This window comes from Sphaeramia orbicularis, chromosome 5 (assembly GCF_902148855.1).
Source record: "Sphaeramia orbicularis chromosome 5, fSphaOr1.1, whole genome shotgun sequence".
NCBI classification, from domain to species: Eukaryota; Metazoa; Chordata; class Actinopteri; order Kurtiformes; family Apogonidae; genus Sphaeramia; species Sphaeramia orbicularis.
In genome coordinates, this window is record NC_043961.1 from 35,748,588 (window position 1) to 35,772,157 (window position 23,570).

General features: G+C 37.0%; 1 protein-coding gene across 1 annotated transcript in view; it reads left to right on the top strand.

The window, feature by feature from the left end:
- Positions 1-820: 820 nt before the first annotated feature.
- Positions 821-23,570, top strand: part of vgll4b (vestigial-like family member 4b) — a 46,612-nt gene continuing 23,862 nt past the window's right edge. The window contains exons 1-2 of the mRNA XM_030133934.1: positions 821-1,047; positions 3,225-3,298. Of these exons, the coding sequence (XP_029989794.1) occupies positions 3,235-3,298 (64 nt within the window). The 5' untranslated portion in view covers positions 821-1,047; positions 3,225-3,234. The remainder of the gene's footprint in view (positions 1,048-3,224; positions 3,299-23,570) is intronic.

Genomic DNA, 23,570 nt, shown 5'->3' on the forward strand with positions numbered 1-23,570 from the left:
AAAAAGTTTTTTTTTTTTTTTAATTTATGTATTATCTCCATGAAATGAGTAAAAACTAGTATTAGAGTATGATAAAATGTGAGAAAACATCAGATTAGCTGCATTAAAAATGTTTTTATTTCATAGTTTTCACACAGTGTATCCCTTTATGATGATGGGTTTTAAAAATATGTGTCTTTGCTTCAAAATTTAAGGCATGGTGTCCAGCTGAGTGAACATTTTTATAACTGCGAAAAATAGATTCATTAAAAAAAAATTCAATCGCATTGTTTTGTTTTTTTTCATGCCTAAAGAGGAATAAAAACACTCAGGAAAAAAATCTTGATTAAGGTTCTCATAACTCATGCTTGAAAGGGTTAATGTTTATTCTCTCATCTTTATTACTTTTTTCCTCAAAACGTTATTCTGAAAATATTTTTGTTGAAAAAAAAAAACACCATAAACCCAACATTTACTGGTGTTGTCATAAATTTATTAAGCACTTTACATGAAAAATAAATGCGCATGGATTCATAGATGGTGCTTCTGACAGCTTAAGTCAACGTTGATTCCATCTGTGACCGAAGCTGAGGGTTAAGTGCCTTGCTTAAGGGCCTTCTGTAAGGAGGGAGCGTTCTTAATCATCCAGTGTGTGACTCAGAGTCCCTGCAGAGTAAACAGTGACAGCAGCCTAACCTTCAGAGGATGTGATGCAATGCTCCATTATCATAATGTATGCTGATATCATAGCTCCACGCCTCCACCAATCAGAGGCCTTCACTTTCACCACCTGCTAGGAACTGAATTCCATCATTCCAGGCATTCCTACCCCCCTCCACCACCACCACCACCTCCTCCTCCTCTTCCTCGTTTACAACCAACTTGGTCCCGACAGCACTGCTACTATTGTCTTCCTCCGTACAGGACCGTTTACGCAGCCTGTCTTCTCTACTTTTTCGTGGATCTATATTTCTATTTATACACACTTCTTGCTTCCAGTATTGGCTGGTTTATTTTTCTGCGTGGACGTTATCATACTGGAAGATACCAAAGTGGCGCTAGAAGGAGGTACGTGCTGCTTAACATTGAAGTTTGTTTCGTCTGACATTGTTTGTGGATTTGTAGGATGTGCGCTCTTTCCTTTCAGCCGCATGGGACGCGTTTGCTTCTAAAAATACTAAGAAGACACAGTTGGAGAGTTAGTTTAAAAAGCCTCCTGCTTATGATCTGAAGGTGAGAGTTGTAATTTCATTGAGGCAGACACGCAGAGCTGGCGGGTTCCCAAACTTTCCCCGTCAGCCATATGCCTGCTGGGATTTGGGGACATTTCAGCTGGCTCCGTCTACGCGCGCGCACACACGCACACGCAGACGCTTATCAGAAAATCTAGTTGTTTGTTGCGCCAATTTCCATGTAGACATTGCTTCAGACTTTCGGGATTTCCCTCCAGTGCTGAGGTGAAGTGACGCACGGCTTGGTTTGGGAATCAAACCCAAACGCACTTGATCCTAATAAAGACACTTTTTTTTTAACCACGCTCTTATCAGCGTCGCGTCCCTGTCTTCGTCTTTACGCACACGCCGTATCGTGTTATGGGAGTAAAAAAAAAAAAAGAAGTGCAGCAGAGCAAATTAGAAATGTGTATGTTTTAAGTCAGAAGCTCCGTTTTTTTTTATACTTGTGTGTCAAATATGCAGTTTTCCTGAAGAAACGAGGGAAAGGTATCTTAGGAATGCAGAATGAGGGGAGAAGAGCGCGCTGGAGCTGCTTTTTCTGTCTTTTTTTTTTAATCCAAAAATACCATTCATAGCACAGCTGGACTGAAGGCTCAACATTCTACAAAAAAAAAAAAAAAAAAAAAAAAAAAAAAAAAAAAAATCATAAAGTGCGAAAACAAATTTCACAAGAACGTTTTCCAAATTCCCACATAGAGCTACAATAGTCTATGAAACTGTAAAACAAAAAAGGTGACACAACAGGACCCTTTTTATTATACTGATGGGCAAAAAACAAAACCTCCTATCTGAAAAAATCACTTTTTTTCAGGAAACAAACAAAAAAAAAAAAAAAAAAAAGTTTAGTTTTATTATAGTATGGCCTTTGTTAAAGATATCCAAGCATATTCTACTGTTCTCAGACTCTCTTTCTACATTATGTGTTAAGGTATTAGGTAGGTATTTATGCCTCCCAAAGTGCAGTCCATTTAATGTGAAAACTCAAAATCTAAAAATTTGCAGATAGGAGGTTTCGTTTTTTGGCCATCAATATATACATATATATATATATATATATATATATATATATTGGATTTTTACAGATGCATGGAGCTGATTTCATAGTACGGAACGTGATTTAGACAAATATTCAAATAAACTGTCACAGCATGTTAACATTGTAACATTAATGGATATGATAAGTAGTCTCACTGATTGGATGTAATTTGTTTATGTACAGTCACTTTAATCATATTCATTCTGTTGGGAACATATTTACATACATAAGGTATTCATTAAGTGAGTGAAACCCCCCCCCCCCCTTATTTCTTGTTCTGTAGTGTAGTATATATAATATTTCAGATTACACTGTGTGGTTTTGTATTGTACTGTATATTGTTTATGCACAGACAAGTGACAAATTAAAGGAAAAAAAAACCCTTCTGGGATTGACGTCATCATCCATATGGCATGAGTGCTCACTGAATGATGAGAAAGACTGAAGAAAGGCTTTCATCTCCATCAAAGTCAAAAGACTTGCAGAATAAATGCACTGAAGCTGTTTTGGCAGCATGTATTTTCCTTTAATTTGTCATCTGTCTGTCTATGTTAAGTGTTATTATATAATTTAAGAAGTAAACTGAGATAACAGCTGTAGGAGGATAAAAAGTGCTATATATTTGTATGGAATTTTGCGGATCATAGCACAAGGGGAAATAAATTTAACTGGGAAAAGTACTGATAGTAACTGTACTAAATGGCTGTGTCTATACTCATCATACTGGCTCTGTATTGTTCACAGCAAACAGAGAAAACACTTGATTTAGACTTTTTTTTTTTTTTTTTATCGTTTAGCCTTGTATTACTGAATTATATCTCTAACACAAATTTATCAAAATCAGGAATATTTATTTTCATTTTTATTTTCATTAAGAGATCATTAAGCATTAACACATTGAAAAGTTTTTATGTTATGACTGAAATTAGTCCTTGTGTTAATACCGAGTTCCATTTCATATGTGCGTCCTGCAGGTACCCAAGCATGGAGACACCACTGGATGTTCTGTCAAGAGCAGCCTCGTATGTTCACGCAAATGAAGAAGAAAGTAAGTTGTTGAAAGTAAATTGTTCATGCAGAGTTTAAAGATCACACTCGGTTGTCTCTCTATGAAAATGTGCCATCGAAAGATAAGTATAGGAAAATAATTTGTATCATGTAAGATGCTGTTGCTCCTCAATGTGTGGAAGTACAACATAATGTTCAGTCATAAACGCCGGCCCTGTTTTCTACCATTAGACAATAGGCGTCTTTGTGCTGTACAGACTTCCAGTGGTAGATACACAGGCAAATAAGGCCCACCACAGTCAACTGCCATCAGCTCTGCTTTTTACACAGCTGCTTACTTGTGTTAACCTGCTTTCAGTGGAGTGGGTGTGGGGTGGATCTGTGTGTCTTTGCATGTGTTTTGTTCTCTGTATCTGTATGTGACTTTTAGTGATCTCCCTCTCTATCTTCTTTCCATCTCGTCCCACTCTCCTTGCTTCTAACTTACTTTTGCTCACAGTTCTTCTATCTTTTCCTTTCTCCCATTCCTAATCACGTCTGAGGACTTCTGGCTTCGCTGAAAAAAAATTCCTTCCAAGATTAAGGAGTAATGGCCAATCCTTCTCAGCAGGCCTCTGTGCAGCCAGCAAGCCTCTGAGCTGAGTGAAATCTACAAGGACACTTAACATTCAGTGGATACCATTGATAATTGATCTGCACTGTTTAGAGGAGGCAGTTGAGTTTGTTATGCTTTAGTATTCGCCACAGCAGCTCGGAGGATAGTTTGTTTGTTATATTTCTATTGATTTCTCTGGACAAACTGTAATAGAGGAGGCAAATAAAAAAGCTGGTATTTTGATGTGAATCTTTAGAATGAAACAAAACAGTCAATGCTCCCAAATCACTGAGAGAAATAAATGTTTGAATTTGAAAGTTATTCAAGTTTGTTCTTTTGTCAGATGTGTAATAATTCAGAAACATGGAGTGTAACTACAGTAGAAAGCAGAGGAGAGCTGTAATGAGTCAGGGAATATTTAGAAAGTCTTGTGTAATGTCTCCCATGTCACCACTTTTGTTCCCATAATGCTAGATGAGCTGAACATCAGCGTCCTTGTAAAATGGCATGGGAGCTCTCCTCCCCTCCTCCTCTGGTCCCTTGCTCCCCTGCAGTGTTTTTGTTTTTTCCTGTGCGCTGATGTCACTTTTTGTTGTGGGTTGTGCATGGCCTCTTTGTCCAAAGACAATGCACTCGACCCATTTTCACAATTGTGCTGAAGAACTGGGCAAAGCGGCCAGCTACAGCCAACTCACTAAGCTAGTCATCCAACCAGCTAGTCCGCCAAACTAGTTCTGAGTGAGTTGAGTCAATAACCGTTGCCTACTTGTTTGCATTTATGATGAGCCTTTGTAACGCCTGTGTAGCACTTGACACTGGAGTACTTGCCATGGAAAAGGGAGAGGCTCAGGCCTGCCTTCGCAACACAACAGCTGCTTTAACACTGGGACCAAGTGAGGCTTGTCCAGACCAGTGCTGAAGTTGACAGCATTCAGAGCTTCAAATGAAAATCATCATTAAATATGTTTAAACTACACTCCTTCAGATGACTCATCTGTCAGTGATGAGATGGATAGATAATTGCACAAATTAAGGAAACGCACAAGAAAATGACGTGCATAATATAAAGTCTGACCAAAAGAATTACCAACAGTTCAGATCATTCCATTGGATCATCACAGCAGTGATTAATATGTTTCAGCTGAAACAGGTTCTTTAACTGATACAGTGAGTAGCTTCTAATTTTTTAACCCATAAAGATCCAAACATCCACCGACGACCTAAATCATCTACTGATCTGGGGGCGGCCATGGCTCAGGTGGTAGAGCAGGTCGTCCAATAACCGAAGGGTTATTATGGCGGTTCGAATCCCACTCTATCCTAGTCAGTCCGTTGTGTCCTTGGGCAAGACACTTCACCCTCCTTGCCTCCAGTGCCACTCACACTGGTGTATGAATGTTTGGTGGTGGTCAGAGTAGGCATGAATTGGCAGCCACGGTTCTGTCAGTCTGCCCCAGGGCAGCTGTGGCAACATATGTAGTTTACCACCACCAGAGTGAGAATGTGAGAGCGGATGAATAATGGATCAATAATGTAAAAGCACTTTGGGTGTCTAGAAAAGCGCTATATAAAATCCAATCTATTATTATTATTATTATTATTATTATTATTATTATTATTATTATTATTATTATTATTATCATTATTGTTATAATTATTATTATTATTATTATTATTATTATTATTATTATTATTATTATTATTATTATTATTATTATTATCTAAACTGTTTAATACCTGTTGATCCACTAATCCTATCAATGTATGTAAATAATTGGCGTAAAATGAAGTTTGTCATCTTTTCATGGTCATCAGATATGACCCATTAGGACGTTCAGAGGCTCCATAGTTACCATGGAAACATTGTCATCTTCCACAACACTGATTCACCAGTAAAACCCATGGAGTTGGACCAATGTCAGTGGATGAAGACACTGGGTTTATGTTCAGTTAATGAGAGATTTAACTGAAAAAGTCACTTTTTCTTCAGTTTTCTCTGTTTCTGATATAATAACCTTTGGATTTTCTCTGAGCTTTTATGAACATCAGTTAAATATAGAAAAATACATTATTTTTACTGAAGAAATAAGGATAATATTACAATAAATGGTGATAAATCACTTAAGAAATGGTAAATATAGACAAAAATTCATTTGCGAACTGCCTCAAAAGTAGTGCTGGGTCCTTATGGGCTAAACAACCATCAGTTTGATAGAGAACGTTGGACTGTTTCAGTGGAAAAAGGCCATGTGGTCTGATGAGTCCAGATTGACCCTGTTCCAGAGGATACTGGACACATCAGGGTGAGAAGACAGGCGGATTAAGTGATTACCCATCATGCCTAGTGCCTACAGTACAAACCTGTGGGGGCAGTGTTGTGATCTGCAGTTACTTCAGTTGGTCAAGTCTAGGTTCAGCATTATAATGGAAATTTTTGTGACATTGCAGAAGCTAGTGATATTCCTAAATACTGGTCAACATTTATTTGAATGAATAAATGAATGTTTTCTGCTCTGAAATAGTTGTTTTGAGATTTTGTTTGCTTGCAGCTGTTTAATGACTATAGTAAGAGGTTACACATGTGGCCTTGGATCGATTGATCGCTCTCATTCTCCTTTGATGCTTATTGAAAGAAGCACAAAAATAATCCCAGAAAGTTAGAAATAAAGAAGTATTCACAGTATTTTGCACTAACCAGAACCTGTCCATATTCACCTCTTTATTCCTCCTACCTGAAGTAATTATGTCGTTTATGTGATTCAAGAAAAGAAAGTACTGCTTCACACACACTTTTACTTTCACTCCTGTCTCCCCTGGACGTCTCTAAAGGATAAACTGCCTGGAACCAACACTAATCACAGCTTAGGCCAAATGCTCTTCTGACTTTGAATGTACAGCCTGGTAATTTCATATACTATAAAAGCAGTGGAATAATCTGCCCCTTATATTTAATGGTAAATTCAGGAAACTGCTTAATACTTGCCATCACCCCTGCATAGCAATTTTGGTGGATACTTGGAAGAAATGTACGTTGCCGTGCGCTCCACCCTTCCTGAAAGCAAACCCACACTTCAGTGCTACAGGCCAGGCTCCAAGGATGGCTCCAAATGTTTTTGTTTGTTGATCTGCATATTTTTAGTAGATCTGTAAAAGTAAATTATTTGGTTTTAGTCTGAATTTAGAGACTTGTTAGTCTGCCAGCGCTGACTATGCTTGTTGGATCTTGGGTGTTTGATCAAAGCTGGTCATTCCAGTGACAGTGGTAAAGAGCCGTGCTGAACAGATGAAACATTGACCTTTTGTTTTTGACAGGAACCACAACAAAACAAAAAAAACCAACTGATGCCAAGAGAAGGTGGTTGGCTGAGTTCTGGTCTAGTTTTATACTCCCATACACTGAGATCCTGTCTGTTTGTTTGGAGAACACACACACACATACACACATACACACATGCACACGTTTGCAGAATCCCCCCTTCATTGTTACAGTTTCCATGGTTTGTTCAAACACCACAAGTCTTTTCCTCGCTCCTGGTAAGGGTTTGGATTAAGGGAAGTAGTCGACTAAAGCTGGACCTGCTGTAATATTCAGTTTTTCTTACACTGACTGAAACTATATTTATTAGTGGTACGATTGTGTTTTGGGTTTTTGTTTTCTGACAGCAATTTTTTTTTATTTTTTACCATGACCTGTATAAAACCTGACCATGAGTCAGTGTGGGAAAATCTAATCCACAGGTGTCAAACATATGGCCCGGGGGCCAAAACCAGCCTGCCAAAGGGTCCAGTCCGGCCCACGGGATGAATTTGCAAAGTGCAAGTTAGGGCATCAGACTCAAAAATAATATCATAATACCCTATAAATAATGACAACACCATTTTTTTCTCTTCGATTTAGTGCAAAAAACATTAAATTATGAAAATATTTGCATTAACAAATTATCCTTTAATAATAAAATGTGAACTATCTGAACAAATATGAACAACCTGAAATGTCTAAAGAGATTAAGTGCAATTTTAACAATATTCTGCCTGTGATTAAATGTTTTGTGCCTTTGTAGATCTGATCTGTAATGCACATGTATATAAATATAAATAAGTCGAGGCATAATGATAAAATTGTACTTATATTTCCTAACAAATTTCATTTTTTTCAGGTTATTCACATCTTTTTTGTTTGGATAATTTGTAAATGTAAATATTGGCATAATTGAATGTCATTTTTTTACACTAAAACAATTTGGAGTTGTCATTATTTATTGGTTATCATGCTATTATTGTACTGGTTCGGCCCACTTCAGATTAAATTGGGCTGAATGTGGCCCCTGGAAGAAAATGAGTTTGACACCCCTGATCTAATCATTATTTACTTCCAGATAGGCCTGGGCAACAAAACGGTATGATAACAATATTGAGTAATTGTTTTTTTTAATATCATATTGCATCATTTTTGTATTTACATCATAATGGCCCTTCTAGATCAGTGTAATTTTATATTATAATAATTATCATTTATCTCAAAAGTTTATTTTGTTTACATTGTCAAAACAGTTTTTTACTTAATTCTACTAATGCATATTTTGATTAGAACAAACATATGTAATGTTTTAACTCTTTTTAATACTCTTAATTATACGTATGAATACATTTTTGAAAAGTTCTGACCATTAAAAAAGTTTAAAACCACAAAAAAACTATCTTGGTTTCCCAGTTTTCACCAAAAAATCAGCCTGAAAATGGAAATAAATAATGATTTGGCATTTACTATATTATTATTATTATTATTATTATTATTATTATTATTATTATTATTGATGTCAACTGATCTAAAAACTTTAATCATGATAACATTTTTGACTATATTGCTCCACCCTACTTGTAAATTTGTTATATTGATTGTCTAAAATTAACGTTGTGTTGAACTCTAGTTATCCCTGCTATACAAAAAAACAGGTAGTCTTAAGTAATTTGCAAGCTCTAGTGTGTGAGACTTAGGAGGATTTGGGAGGACTTAACAGCAGATTTTAAATATCATATTAATAGCATGAGAATTGTGTTTTCGTATATTAGAATGAGCCTTTTATTTCTGCAGACAGAGGTTAGTTTTAGTGAGTTTTATTGCCCATAAAGCAGAAAATTGTGTTTGGTTCCACTCAAAGAATCTAGATATGCTTGAGAGGTTAAACATAATTTATAGAAAAATATAATAAACAATAAAAAAGGAAAGTAAAAATTTGAGAGTTTGGGGTTCTGTTATGGGCAATTGATCCACTTCAACAATTTAACAGTTTAATTCCATTTAGTACAAAGGGTTTGACTTATTATTATTATTATTTTTTTTTTATATAAAAATATTTTGTAGATAGTTATTTTTTAGGAGTCTAAAACACCTTCCTGGACTTTTTCAGTTTACCATGTTTGTACAGTAGCTCAGAATGGACTTGTCTTATCCTTTGTTCCATATTATAATTAGCTCCATCAATACCATTAATGTTATCTATGTTTTGAGTCTGGACATGGAGTTATCGTCCCCTTAACTCAGTCTAGAACAGACAAAGCAAACATTTTCTTAAACTCATGCCTTTTGTGTTTTGTCTTTCTTTTTTTGTGACAGTTATTCAGTTGGTTTGAGACTTCACCACTAGATGCTACTAAATATTACACATTCACTGTTAAGGTGCCATACCAGAGGATTAAAGTTAGAATAACTACCAAAAAAAACCAAAAGAAAAACAATAATACGTGAGTCATAACCAAGATTGAGATCAATATGTAATCTCAAGTTACATTGAGAGTTTAGGTAATGCATTCGATGTAAAATTCTTGCATTGTATATTATTAAATGTTTCATTAAAAATAGCCATGCTCATTAATCACAGCAAGCATAAGTGGCAGGAGAGATGTCACATGAGAGGAGGTACAGAATCCATGTTTTGTTATCTTGATTGGGTGTAGAAATAAATTGGAAATGAGATGAAATAACTACTGATGATGTGTTGCAATGACACATCATCAGTGGGGTAAAACTAACCTGTCTCATGACGGCCTAAACTCAGCTCATGTTCCCTTTTAGTGGGTGAATAATCCAACGCTTGGTGAATTCTGCTTCACAGCCTCACACAGCCCTTCCAGATTGCTACAGCTAAGTGTCACAGAATTATCAAGTTATTATCCACTATGGGTGTTTTTGAATTTTTCATAATGCACTATAGACAGGGCAAAATAAGACAAGATGTGGCAACACTGACAAACGGATATAATCACTTTGTGGGCCTTGTCTTTGGGTATGCACACTGACATTAAAGCTGACAACTTTGGGTTCTCTGGCCTGAACTGTTCCGACTCTGTGGGCTGGTGCATAGTATCTGTCAGCAAATAAGCAGTCGAACTAGTTAGAGCTTGTTGATTCTTAATTCTGCATAGTCAGATCAAAACTGTACAAAAGAAATCAGAAGTCTTGCATCACAGCATTATGTCTAAACCCTGCTAGAGGCACACAGTACTCAGCGTGGGAGGTAACTTGACAGAAGACTCTAGAGTATGAGAGCGCTTCTTCAGTGAACGTGTTTGCCCTCCAGCCCGTCCAGGCTTTGACAGATTTCTCCCAGTGCAGCCTGTGTAACACGACACAGGTGCTGAACAGGACACAAGAGTGGCAGTACACAGATGGTGAGCTGCTTAACTCCATCTCTGTAACTTATCTTCCCCATGTGGCTTAGTAAGACATTTTGAAGTTAAAAGAGCAAAAAGTTTTTTCATGTAGTGTGTACTGTGTAGTGTAGGTAGCACATGGGAGCTTTTTTTTTTCCATGCATAGAAAGCTTCAACTGTGGCATATGAAACACCTGGGTGTGTGTAGGGAACATATACTGTACGTTTTGTCTTTCTTGTGCCTTTTTACTACCTAGAAAAAAACAAAACAAAACAGTGGATCTTGAACTAAATGGTGAGTAATTGTAGTTTTTATCCATTGTGGTATAATTTGTCTAAAACTTTGTTCCAGGTGACTTTTTTATTTTTTAAGTCTTAAAAATGAACTTCCCTTAAGCCAGTGGTTCTGAACCTATTTTGGCTCATGACCCCATTTCAACACAAATTTCTGAATTTTCTGACCCCAGACATTCAAAATGGAGATCTTTTTTTTTTGGCTAAAATTAATTTGTTTTTGATTATGTAATTGTTTGCTACACTATGTTGCAAATAAACATTAATTTTAGATGACATTTAGTCAATATAATGTATATTATTCTCGACGGAGGCAGAGAAGCCAGGTGTAGATTACTACACAAAGTGAGAATTTTATTTTCCTTGGTCAGGATATGTACAGTCAGTCCAGCTTGGATTTCCAAGGCTGATAATTAATACAGAACAAACAATAACTCAAACTATGAATTATGAAAGAGCTGCAGCATCTGAAACTGACCACAATGAACATTTGAAAGATAAACAGTACCACAGTGCTTCAGTTTCAGCTTCAGTTTGTCATGTCTTTTATGGATTGGGATTGTCTCTCTCAACTCACCATATATTTTTTATCAGTAATTTTTTTTTTTTTAAGTCAATTACCAGAAATTTCAGGCGACCCCATGTGGGGTCCCGACCCCAAGGTTGAAAAACACTGCCTTAAGCTGTAGGAACCCTAGTAATTGTTAGTTGTTTCACCCCAGACTGGGAGAAATGCTTGTGATTGTGTTGACTGTTCTCCACACACAGCACGATCAATAGTCAAACAAATCATCCACATACCAAATACGTGTTCAGATTTTAGACTCAGGCTCCTAAAATGAAGCAAAAGTGAAGTGTGAAGGATTTTCCAAAACTTTCTGGTAAATTTGAAGACTCTTTAAGACCTTATAAGGAATACAGCTAAATATATGTATGTGGTGTTTTTGCATTTTAGTGCTCCACTGGTGAATTTTAGTTTAACTTGGCTTCAATTGAGGCACATCTTGTAATGTTGCCAGTAGGGATGCACCGATACCGATACGAGTAGCAGCATCGGCTCCAATACTCAGTGTGTGTACTCGTACTTGTACAAGTAAAAGATATCCGATACAAATGCACCGATACCACTTACGGCCGTTTGACATTCACAGTTCATTGCAGCAGGTACGAGGAGGAGGAATAATGTGTGGGGAGTGTGGAGATTTTTTAAAATAAATGACGGTGATAAAAGTAACGCTGACTGCAAGTAACGTTACAGACACAGACTGATACGGACGCAGCATTCTATCATCCTCTGCGTACATTCTATCCGTGTTCCAGGTGCTGGCGGATGTGTACCCAGAATGAGAATACCAGCGGGAGTATGGAGCGGTGCGGACCCCCGCCAGCGGAAGTGAAAAGGAAATTTATCACTCATTTCTCTTTTCTCTACCTGCTGAAGCTTCGCTTTTAAACCTTACCAGTGAAAACGCTGCAATATTAGTATCACATTACTGTTATCTCTGTCGTCTCCATGTTTGTTATTCCTGACTTTGTTCTTCTTCTCAAAAAACTTTCCTCTTCTTCGTGGTATTGTCCAGTATGGTTAATTAAAAGCGCTTATGGGTAATAATTAATTAATCCCTGGTGGATTAATTGAGAAATGCTCATTCCAACACATTAGATGTCAGTAGCAGCACTTTGTTCCAGTCAGACTAATGACAACGACAATAAAGCACATTTACAAAAGGAACTAAGAACTGGAATGGGATTATTAAGTACTCGTATCGGTACACTGTATCGGCAAGTACTCAAACGTAAGTACTCGTACTTGGTCTGGAAAAAAGTGGTATCGGTGCATCCCTAGTTGCCAGTTGTGATTACATAATTAGGTGTGCACTGATCTGTCTATGAAGTGTCTGTTTATGGCTACAGTCTGCTGTAAACAGTGCACTCGTACGTGCTTCACAATGAACACGATAAGTGTGCATGCTCTACATAACTTTTACAGTATGCATGTGTTCAACTTTGTCTATATGCAATAAAGATAAAAAAATAGTGTGAGGCATGTTTAACATGGTTTATGCTCTATTGTGTCGAACACCACTGGGGTTTTTTATTGGTTACTTTCCTATCGGTGACCCTGTATTCACCTTTTATTGATTATAGGGGAACGATGATGTCATTAACTTTGAACAATGTTAGACTTATCATTCCCTATCAGGGTGTGTTTGGGTCAAGGAGTCTGCTGCAGATAAATGTCCTTATCAGCAAACGCATTATCGGCCTGATGAAGTCAAAATAGTTTACAAGGGAATACACATCTGCCGTTCTTCTCTTTTATTCCCATTTTGTCTCTCTTTTCTATCATAAAGTGCAATTACTGTCTGTAGAATATCACATCCTTTAAAACCTGGTTGGTTTGCATTTTAGAACCATATATTCAGCAGCTGGTTTGGTGGACTGGCAGCTGGTGCCGACAAAACATAAACATATTGCTTAAAATGGCATTTTCATTATGTAAATAGCATTGTTGAGGGTTGAAATTCACTCACATTTGCTTAAGCTTACTGCATCTCCCAATACTAAAACAGCTTTAGAATGGGTATAAAAAAAAAAGTTTATGCAGCATTTGATCAAAGTAGATGAAACACTCGCCAGTTCCAGTTAGATCCAGCTTTAACTCTACAACTGACAACAACAACGTGCAGGCACACAGGCATTCACAACACTATCAGTGGTTGGATAGTGTCATGGTTCATTAAGACAAAGGCCAATAGGTGACTGAGGTCATGGGGTCAAAGTGTCAACAGGTCACAGCAGCAAATCACAAGGTTAAATAGAATAGACCCTTGTTTTTCTCTACACACAAGCACTTCTATTCATGCTAAGCTTTGAGGATCATCATCTTGTTTGGGTGAATAATCATTTTGCATTTGGATTTATTTTCTCTTTGTAACATAATAAACTCATGATAAACTCTACCTCAGGGGGAATAAGCAGCCAAGGCCCCTCTGTGATGTTAATTTTAGTGAATCACAACATTTTCTCATTATTAAACCCTCAAAGGGTTTCACCAGCAAATAGCTCCAGTCCATCTCCTCTGCTTATTGGCTCCCCTGCACCGTACACTCGTCTCCTTCCACCTCCATAGACACTCCATCTTCCCTTCCCTGGAGTAATCACAGCCTCTGTATATATACCTGCCACTTCCCTCAGCCGTCATCCAGATTGCTCCGTGCCTCTGTGTTGATAAGTCCAGTTTGTTTATCTGCTGCCAATCAACTTGTTATAACTTTAAGCTTTACCCCTGACCGTTTCCTCTCTCTTGCTGCTGATCCAGTTTATTGATTGGTGCTGTTTTCTGATGCTTTGTGTCCTGCCCGTCTTTTGCCTGCCCTCTCATTTGGTCTGATACTTCCACTACCTTCCTTTCTCTGTAACTAATCCCTTGTCTGCTGTACTACCAACTACTCCTCCTCTGGGTCCACTGTTCAGTTCACCTGGTTTGCATCCAGCCTACATCCCAGAGCTTTCTTATCGTCTTTCAAACAGGTTTAGTGGGGTGACCTGGTAACTCATCTGCTAAAACATGTACCTCTTAACTAGATTCCAAACTGAGGCATTAAGTGCATCATCCTCTTCTCTTTCCTCTGTTTCCTGTTTGTCCATATTGAATTCTTACACTGGTCTCCACAGCTTTTCAGCTTGAGACCCCAAATTACAAATACGTATCATGATTTCCATTAATGTTTACATTTTTACAGCCTCTTTCATCCACAAAACAGTGATGACTTAAACACATTTTACATTATATCCATCTTGTCTCATCTTTACAACTTTGGTTTATCTTTCACATGGCTTTAGTGAAGGCAACACTGATAGACTCTATTTCAACTCAGAAAATGAATTTAAAAGGGTCATAATTTGCTTTTTTAAGTAGAATTATGCATTTTTAAAAACATTTCCTTGTGGTCTACATAAACTGTAAATGCTATGCCCTGGTCTGAATTCGTCATTAACCCATAAAGACCCAAACAGCCACCGATGACTAAAACCATCTACTGATCTAAAATGTTTAATAACTTCTAATCCACTAATCCTATCAATACATGTAAATAATTGGTGTAAAATACAGTTATTCATCTTTTCATGGTCATCAGAAATGACCCATATGGATATTTAGAGGCTTCTTAGTGAATGTGGAAACACCGTCATCTTCTACAACATTGATTCACAAGTAAAATCCATGGAGTTGGATCAGTGACAGTGGATGGAGGCACTTGGTTCATGTTCAGTTAATGATATATTTTGCCGAAAAAGTTACTTTTTCTTCCATTTTTTTCTGTTTTTGATACAATAACCCTTGACTTTAATCTGAGCCTTTTCGAAGATCTACATTATCGGTAAATTAAATATAGGAAAATACCTGATGTTCACAGAAAAAACACAAAATACAGAGGATTATGTCATAATAAATTGTGATAAATCACTTAAAAAAGTTAAATATAGAAAAAAACAAATTTCATAACTATCACAAAAGTAGCACTGGGCCGTTATGGGTTAATTAAACTCTACAGGTCCATCTTCAACCCTATTTCTGAGTAATGACACCAGAAAGGTAATTTTGAGCGCTGGCCCTTTAAATGCAAATGAGCTACTTCATGCCCCACCCCCTCCAGGTTGGTCACCGTGTTGCTCTGTCCTGTTTCTCTGTACTTGGAGAAATGTTTGTTGGAAGTCTTGACCTTATATGTGCAAATGTCATGACGAAAAAATGAAAAAGCAATTCAAATAGGTTGTGGAAATCCACTAAATTTTTGCCAAAATAAATATAAAGATAGCTTTGCAGCACCTGGAGGGATCAAATTCAAACTTTTTGAACTATTAGGGTCCAAATACACAAATAAATATACCAAAGATGAATAAAAGTAGGTTTAGCAAAATATGACCCCTTTAACTATCATGTATCTTATTATGCATTTTACCTTGAATTGACAACCAAATAAAAACAACTCCTGCTACCCTGAACTTAGGAAAGGTTGCTCTAATAAGATAGAAAAAGGGCAATTCTATGTATTTGGCATTACAAGGAGACAATTTGTTATGAAACCTTAAATATTTGCCCAACACTGAAAAGGTCAGGATGTACAGCTTTTTTTTTTTTTAACCCTTTCATGCACAAATTATGAGAACCTTAGTCACATTTTTTTTCCTGAGTGTTTTTATTCCTCTTTAGGCCTGAAAAAAACAAACAAACAATACAATTTAATTTTTTTTAACAAACCTTTTTTTCATAGTTACAAAAATGTCCACCATGTGTTTAATTTTTGAAGCAAAGAAACACGTATTTAAAACGCAATATCAGAAAGTGATATACTGTGTGAAAATTATGAAATAAAAACATTTTCAATGCAGCTAATCTGATGTTTTCTCTCATTTTAATCCTTAGGGGTCATACGGTCATACTCCAATACTAGCTATTACTCACTTCATGGACATAACACTAAATAAATAAATAAATAAATAAATAAATAAATAAATATATACTCAAACATGTTAGTGCAGATCAGGTTTATCAAGAACAGTAAAGTTACAGTAATGGTCTGAATGTCAGTGTATGGGATGATGCAGAAGTGTCCACTGTGTTGGCTGATATGGAACTAAAAGAACAAAAACCATGAATATACAAGAGAACAGCTGGAGAAGAACTGTCCACTGGAGTGATCACTGTGCATGAAAGGGTTAATATACACTCCTTCCACTTATAACCAACTGTGTTTCAAAACTGAATGTCCTTATCTGACAAGAATGATTGAATGAATATCATGCTCGGGCCTAAGCTGCTCCTCATGCACTAGCTTCTTGGCTGGGCACCTTAAACTCATGTCCTACATTCCCTCACAGTAAATGCCACACTTGCTGACCGGCCGTTAGTCTCATACTGGCTCTGCTGTCTTAGTGAGGGAACTTTTTCCTCAGTTCTGTGCTGACCACACATACTTTACATTCCTCCTTTTTGATAGCACTCGCCATGGTTACTCAGAATAAAATGCAACTGGATTGCAGTGCCTCTCACAGAGAAAGTCAACCTTTTAGTGCAAAGAAACTATTATTGCTGGTGTGAATTTTCTGTGTGATTAGTACAGTCAGTTGATTTAATCCTGACAGACTGGTCTAGACACACACAGACCCATTTATACTAACAGTCAATATTTAATGTCTCTCTTTCCCTGGTATAGATTCAATTTTGAAGTGACACGAATCCGGATTTTCACAAAAAACATATGAAGCAGGGATTTCATGTTTGTGCAGAAAACTATGTATTGTATGTGTAGTCTTGGCATCCTGGTGTAAGGTTGTGTTGATGACATCTGAGCATGCTGAGGCTGTAATACAGGCACAGATGCAGAACATGAGTGGTAGTGGCACAGTGCCTGCTGTCCCACATAGGAGCAGTCTTGGCCTATAAATGATAAGCCCCTCAGGTCAGTTTGTTACCAGCTAATTGTTAGCATGGCAAGAATGTTGTCATAGGTCCCACTGGCCAATGGGAGCAGAGATGACTTTCCATTAGCAGATGTAAGATCTGTTCAGGGCCATAAAAGCAAGCAGCGGTATGAGTTACTCAATACAAGTGTTTTTCCAGAATCAATGAGAGTTCAAATCATTGTGTCAGACAGATATTTTTACACTTTTTTCCATCAATATGATACAGTCACTGCTTGCTACTACTTCTAATGCTTTTTTGCTGGAAACAAAATTATGACTGGTGACCGACTGGGTAAGAGGAGGTTAGGATTGGACTTTGGCAAAGGCTAAAAAAGGCCTCATATTACATTATCAGTGAGAAGGTTTGTTAATTTAGTAGATTAAAAGTAGGAAGGAAAACCGAACAGAAAAACACTATAACAGGGTTACAGTGTGATGGTTTCCTTTAACGGTGGAAGAGAACAGATGGACTTTAAAGAAATTTGGCAGAGAAAAAGCTCCAGTGTCTTTACAGTGAGAGAAAACTAAAGGCTTATCTTGTTCCTGTGACTGCAGCCAGTATAACATTAACAAGAAAGTGTGATGATTGTTGATCATAGCGCACAGGCAATCCGGCTTCCTGTTAAGTGTCACCGCTATCTGATACTGCAATTTAAAACCTGTCTTCACTGCACAAACAGTTCAAGCTGCCATAAAAATACAGTCAGTCCACACCAAAGGACAGATACTGATATTTTCACTTGCCTGCAAGATTAGCTTGGATTTGAACACGAACCATAATCAGGCCCTAAACCAGACCTGGGCATTGTAAGGCCTGGGGGCCACATGCGGCCCGACAGCTGACCCTAACTGGCCCACATGAGGTCATTGGCAAATTAAAAGTCAATGCAAATATATATCATCATAATAGACATAACCAATACAACACCACTGCTTTTATTTTGAAGGATCTGCTAATTTATCTTTTTTTTTCACACATACTTTCTGTACTTGCATAAGGCTTATGCACTGATTGGTTTGTTGGTCAGTTTCAGCTCATGAGGATGTCAGCTAACGGCAAAAAAAGAATGATTGATTCCAAATGCAGAGTTTTTAACAAGACATAGACTTGAAAGTATTTCTTTACTGAAGTCAGAGGTAAAGAAAAAGAAAAGGAACTGTGATATGCAAACAAACAAAGCTGTATGCAATTATAGTTTTTCATCTAAAGTTAATTTGGAGCTGGTTTTGCACATTTTTGAAAGTCTTTTTGTGAATATTCATTAAATAGTTGTATTCTGTGCTCCACATTTTCATTTTATTATTGTATTGTTGCATTTACTGTATTTATATTATAGTAAAGTATACAGAGAGAGAGAGAGAGAGAGAGAGAGAGAGAGAGACAGAGAGATAGAGAGAGAGAGCGAGATTAAGGAGAGCTGCAAGTGTATTGATCCGGCCCTTAACAACTGTCAAAGTTTCCCATGTGGCCCCATAGGAAACTTAATTGCCCACCCCTGCCCTAAACTGTCAGCTCAACAGTAGATGCATTTCCACAGAGATATTTAATGCACATTTTGAAATTTTGCACCAGAAATTATTTATAGAAATGTCACAATTTGAGGAAAAAACTTCCAGAATTTCTCAAAATAAGGGTTTTCACTTGCTTTAGGTATTTTTTTGGCATTTTTTTCCCCAAAGAATAATGTGTATGAAGGAATTGAAAAATGTTGGCTGTTAGTTGCATCTTCCCATATACAGTCACGGAAAAAAATTATTAGACCATCAAAAGTCATCAAAAACAATGGTTATGCAATCAAGTACTAACTCCTGTGTGTATCATGTGACTAAAACAGACAGAAAAGAAAACATGGAATGCCTAAAAGCACTGTTTTTGTCAGTACAATGCCATAGTTACTGATGTAAGAACTAAAGTGATTTTGGTTATTATCAAGAAAACATGGAAAATGGATGGATAACAGCTCTGAAATTAAACTCTTATGAGCTATTTTGGTTGTTACCATTATATTTGACTAAACAAATGGACCTTTAGTTGTACCAGGCATTAAAATGAACAAGAAACTGAAGAAAACAAGGGGTGGTCTAATAATTTTTTCTGAGACTGCGTCTGTGAAAACATGTCTAGTAGTGAAGACTAATGAGATCAGACAATTCCTCTGTTTCATCCACTGAAAAAATCAACAGCCATTTTAGATGGAAAACAGACAGCTCATTTCTTCTTCTACTTCTTCTGCTCTGTTTATTAGACCTATGTGTAATGTAGCCAATAGCGCCACCTGCTGGTAATATAATGCAGCCTTTAGCAGTCAAACCAGTGAAAGAAAACTTGCATCATTCCAATTTATGTTTTTGTGACTTTTTTTAAAAGTTAGCTTCAGATTTTCTTGACATTTTATAGAAACACAGCTACTGTTAATAACATTATTCCCGTATCTCCATATTAACAGGTCTGTGAATCTACTGGAAATCAAACTATGAAATTCTTGCAACATACAGAGACATTTTCATTTGAAATATGACCTTTTGAATATAATATAACTCAATTCAATTGCTGTGACAAATTATTATTTAAGAGAGATTTACAGTAATTGGAATTGGCCATTATTGTATCTTATAACCTTATGAAATAGTACACACCCACCACAGGCGAATGTGAGAACGGTGTTTGATATTAAACAAAAACTCAGGTGTATTAACATCTACCAGGGTCTCCACCTTTCACCATCTGCCACACAAACACACACACAGAACACAAAAGTGGGAAAAGGCATAATAGCTTCACTCTTACACAATAACCTGTTGTTAACATTGTTTTGCTGCAGCAACCTGATACTTCCATTTCTTAAAGTGTGATGGTGATCTTTATATGTTGACACTCCAGGGACATGCTGTAATGGTGTCTCATTCCAGCTGTGTAATTTTGCCCCTGAATGTTCAGTAACATGATATAAACTTCTTTGCCTTAAACATCACTTCTATTTTGTACTCAACACCTGAAGTAAAACAGTAAGAGAGTGTGACACGGTGCAGTCTCAAACATTTTGACCAAGCTATGTAGTTTTTGCAAATATGCCTGAAAAGGTCACAAAATGTAAAACGCTGTTGGCTTTCTAAACTTGAAATACAGGTCTTTTCTTTGCAGGTGTTTGTACACATTATATGTGCAATTAAACCTTCTACACCCTCAAGGTTTGTGGAAAAGTCATAGTTATTAAGTAACTGTCCTCATAACACATGCTGAGACAACACATTTCACAGTGAATTCATGTCTTTAAAGGAGTGATATTTTGCTTTTTAAAATGGAATTATGCATTTTAACACATTTCCCTGTGGTCTACATAAGCTGTAAATGCTATGCTTGGGTCTGAATTCTTCATTAATTCAACTCCACAGGTCCATCTTCAACCCTATTTCTGAGTAATGACACCAGAAAGGTCGTTTTGAGCGCTGGCCCTTTAAATGCAAATGAGCCACTTCACACCCCACCCCCTCCAGGTTGTTGACCCTGCTTTCTGTCCTGTTCAGCCACTTGTGTTCATTAATACAACCAACAACTGAGCATTTTAGGTAATCAGCTTGAAGTTTGGACATAGTTTTTACTACAACCGTTGCTGCTTATAAACAGTTATGGCGTATTTGGAGAAATGTTCGTCAGAGGGCTTGACCTTATATGTGCAAATGTTGTGATTTAACTAGTTGTAAAATGTAACAAATTAAGCAGGAATTAAAACAGGTTGTAGAAAGCCACTCGATTTTTGCCAGAATAAATATAAAGATAGCTTTGCAGCACCTGGAGGGTTCAAATTCAAACTTTCGGAATTATTAGGGTCCAAATACACAAATAAATGTACCAAAAAGTAATGAAAGTGGGTTTAGCAAAATTTGACCCCTTTAACTCTTTATGTTGCTTTTATATGTATTGTATTTGATTAAAAAAAAAAAAAAAGCACATAGTGGAGTGAGGGTATTTCAACAGAGGGCGCCATAAAGTTACCAAGGATATGACCTCTGATCCTTACTAGTGAAAGACTTGTTGCCACCCAGGCTTGTAAAAATCATGTTGTCATTCATGTTATGTAATGAAGCTCAAATTGAATGCCTCAGCATTTTCGCTTCCTTTACCTGTCTTAACTTGACATAAAGATCCTTAAATAAGTTTAACAAATAAATAAATAGAATGAAATCAAAGACAGAATCACAAAAGGTAGGAAGACAAAAGCAGGGTGGCTTTTTTAATCTCTCTGTCATCATTCTGCGGGTTTTCATTTCGCTTGTGTTTGTTTCGAAACACTGCGGGGTATTAATAAGGCATTAGTGAATCGCCACCTAGCCTGTGCAGTGTTGTTAAACAGACACACCCATTCCCTGGAGAAGTCCAGACCTGTTCACAAAGACACACAACACCACAGGAGATTAAGTAGGTTTGGTGGTGTCTTGTCCTCATAGATTAGATAAATACATAGAGAGACAGGAAGTAAAGGGATGATGAAAGGGAAACAGGACTTCTCCACTGGAAATGATGAGTGATGGTGTGTCTGGGACGTTAAACAAAAGGAGTGTACTTGGATACGTGGACTACATGAAAAAGGATGCTCTTCTACACTTAAAACATTATGCTTTTACTTAAATTAATGTTTTTTTTTGTTCTTTAAAGGGTCTTTCCTATAGCTTACATCACTGCAGATAATCAGCCCTTTCACAGTCAGCATTTTACTTTCAGTCGTCTGAGTCATGGTGATGAAAACAGGAAGGAGAAAGCTTAGCATTAGTTAAGTTATGTGTAACAACTTGCCCCTATGGAAAGAAGAGATGGAAGTTAACCAACTTGTTATGTAATCATTAATCTTCTTAGTATACATATTAAATCCTACAGCATACTAGGTCAGAATGAGTACAGTAATTCTGACTGAAATACATTTGTAAGGTTGATATTGTATGATTATTACAGGACAGGTTTATGTACAGTGAATGAAGCCACAAGAGAAACAACAAACAACCATTAAGCGTCAACTTGTCCGTGAACGCTATTGGAGCAAACTCATTTATTTATCAGACAAATGGTGTCTGACTCCTGACTGACTTTGGTCCTGTCGTCAAATAACACAAGTACATGACAAAGTGATGATTTTCCTTTTTTTTTTTGTCAAGAAAATCCAATGCATCCATAATTCATTGGCATTTTGTCTCTGTCAGTCTGAAAACCTGTGTGAAAACTATGCTTTACAGCAAGACAGTTTGACAAGAACTAATGGCATCGTCATGTTTGCTGTGTTTACAGTTTATGTGCTGTTTCCTAAAAACTAAACAACCACTTATTTTTAAAGCGGCCATTAAAGTAACAGTTCCTGCAGCTGTTATTTCTGTGCTGTCACACACTATAAGTACATCATACTAACAGTGTTAACTAGGTGACAGAGTTTGGGTGCAGACTCAGTTTGAGGACAGTATGTCTATGAATTTGTTTTAACCTGCAGCACTGGCTTGTTGGAGTAACACTTGCACTGACTGGACTCTCTGCTTGAACTCTGTAGCATGTTAGAATGGAACCAACGGATGTCCAATGAGACAAGAACCATGTTCCTTAGGTGTGATTCACAATGAGGGAAGAGGGGAGATGCTTTTATGTATGTGCATGCACTGCAAAAATCAAACTCTTACCAAGTGTATTTTTCTCATTTCTAGTCAAAATATCTCATCACACTTAAAATAAGACATAATCACCTAAAGAGTAACTTTTCAGTGAGATATAAGAACTTATTTTTAGACAATAGATCACAATAGATAATTTTCTCTTGTTCCATTGGCAGATTTGTTTTGCTTGAATTAAGCAAAAAAAAAAAAAAAAATCTTGAATTAAGCAAAAAAATCTGCCAATGGAACAAGTGAAAATTATCTTGGTAAGATTTCTTGAAATAAAATTTTCATGATCTATTGTCTAAAAATAAGTTCTTATATCTCACTGAAAGTTACTCTTTAGGTGATGATGTCTTATTTTAAGTGTGATGAGATATTTTGACTAGAAATGAGTGCAGTGTGTGCACTATAAAACAGACGGGGTTGGTGGGATGTGTTACTATTTGTGAAGCATGTGTTCTGTAGTTGAGGCTATGTGAGTGGGTGAGGGAGGGAATGAGAGACAGGGGCAAAGTCCTCTGGGTAATTGGTCTCCTAATCTAGTTTTTAGCAGTGTTAGAAGGGAGGACCTGGTCAGTGAGCCAGAGGTCAGGAGAGTAGCTGTTGCTTTGGGTTTAAAGGCGGCCTGGTCAGTCTGCTGTTGAGTGTAATTTATGGTGGTTGAAAG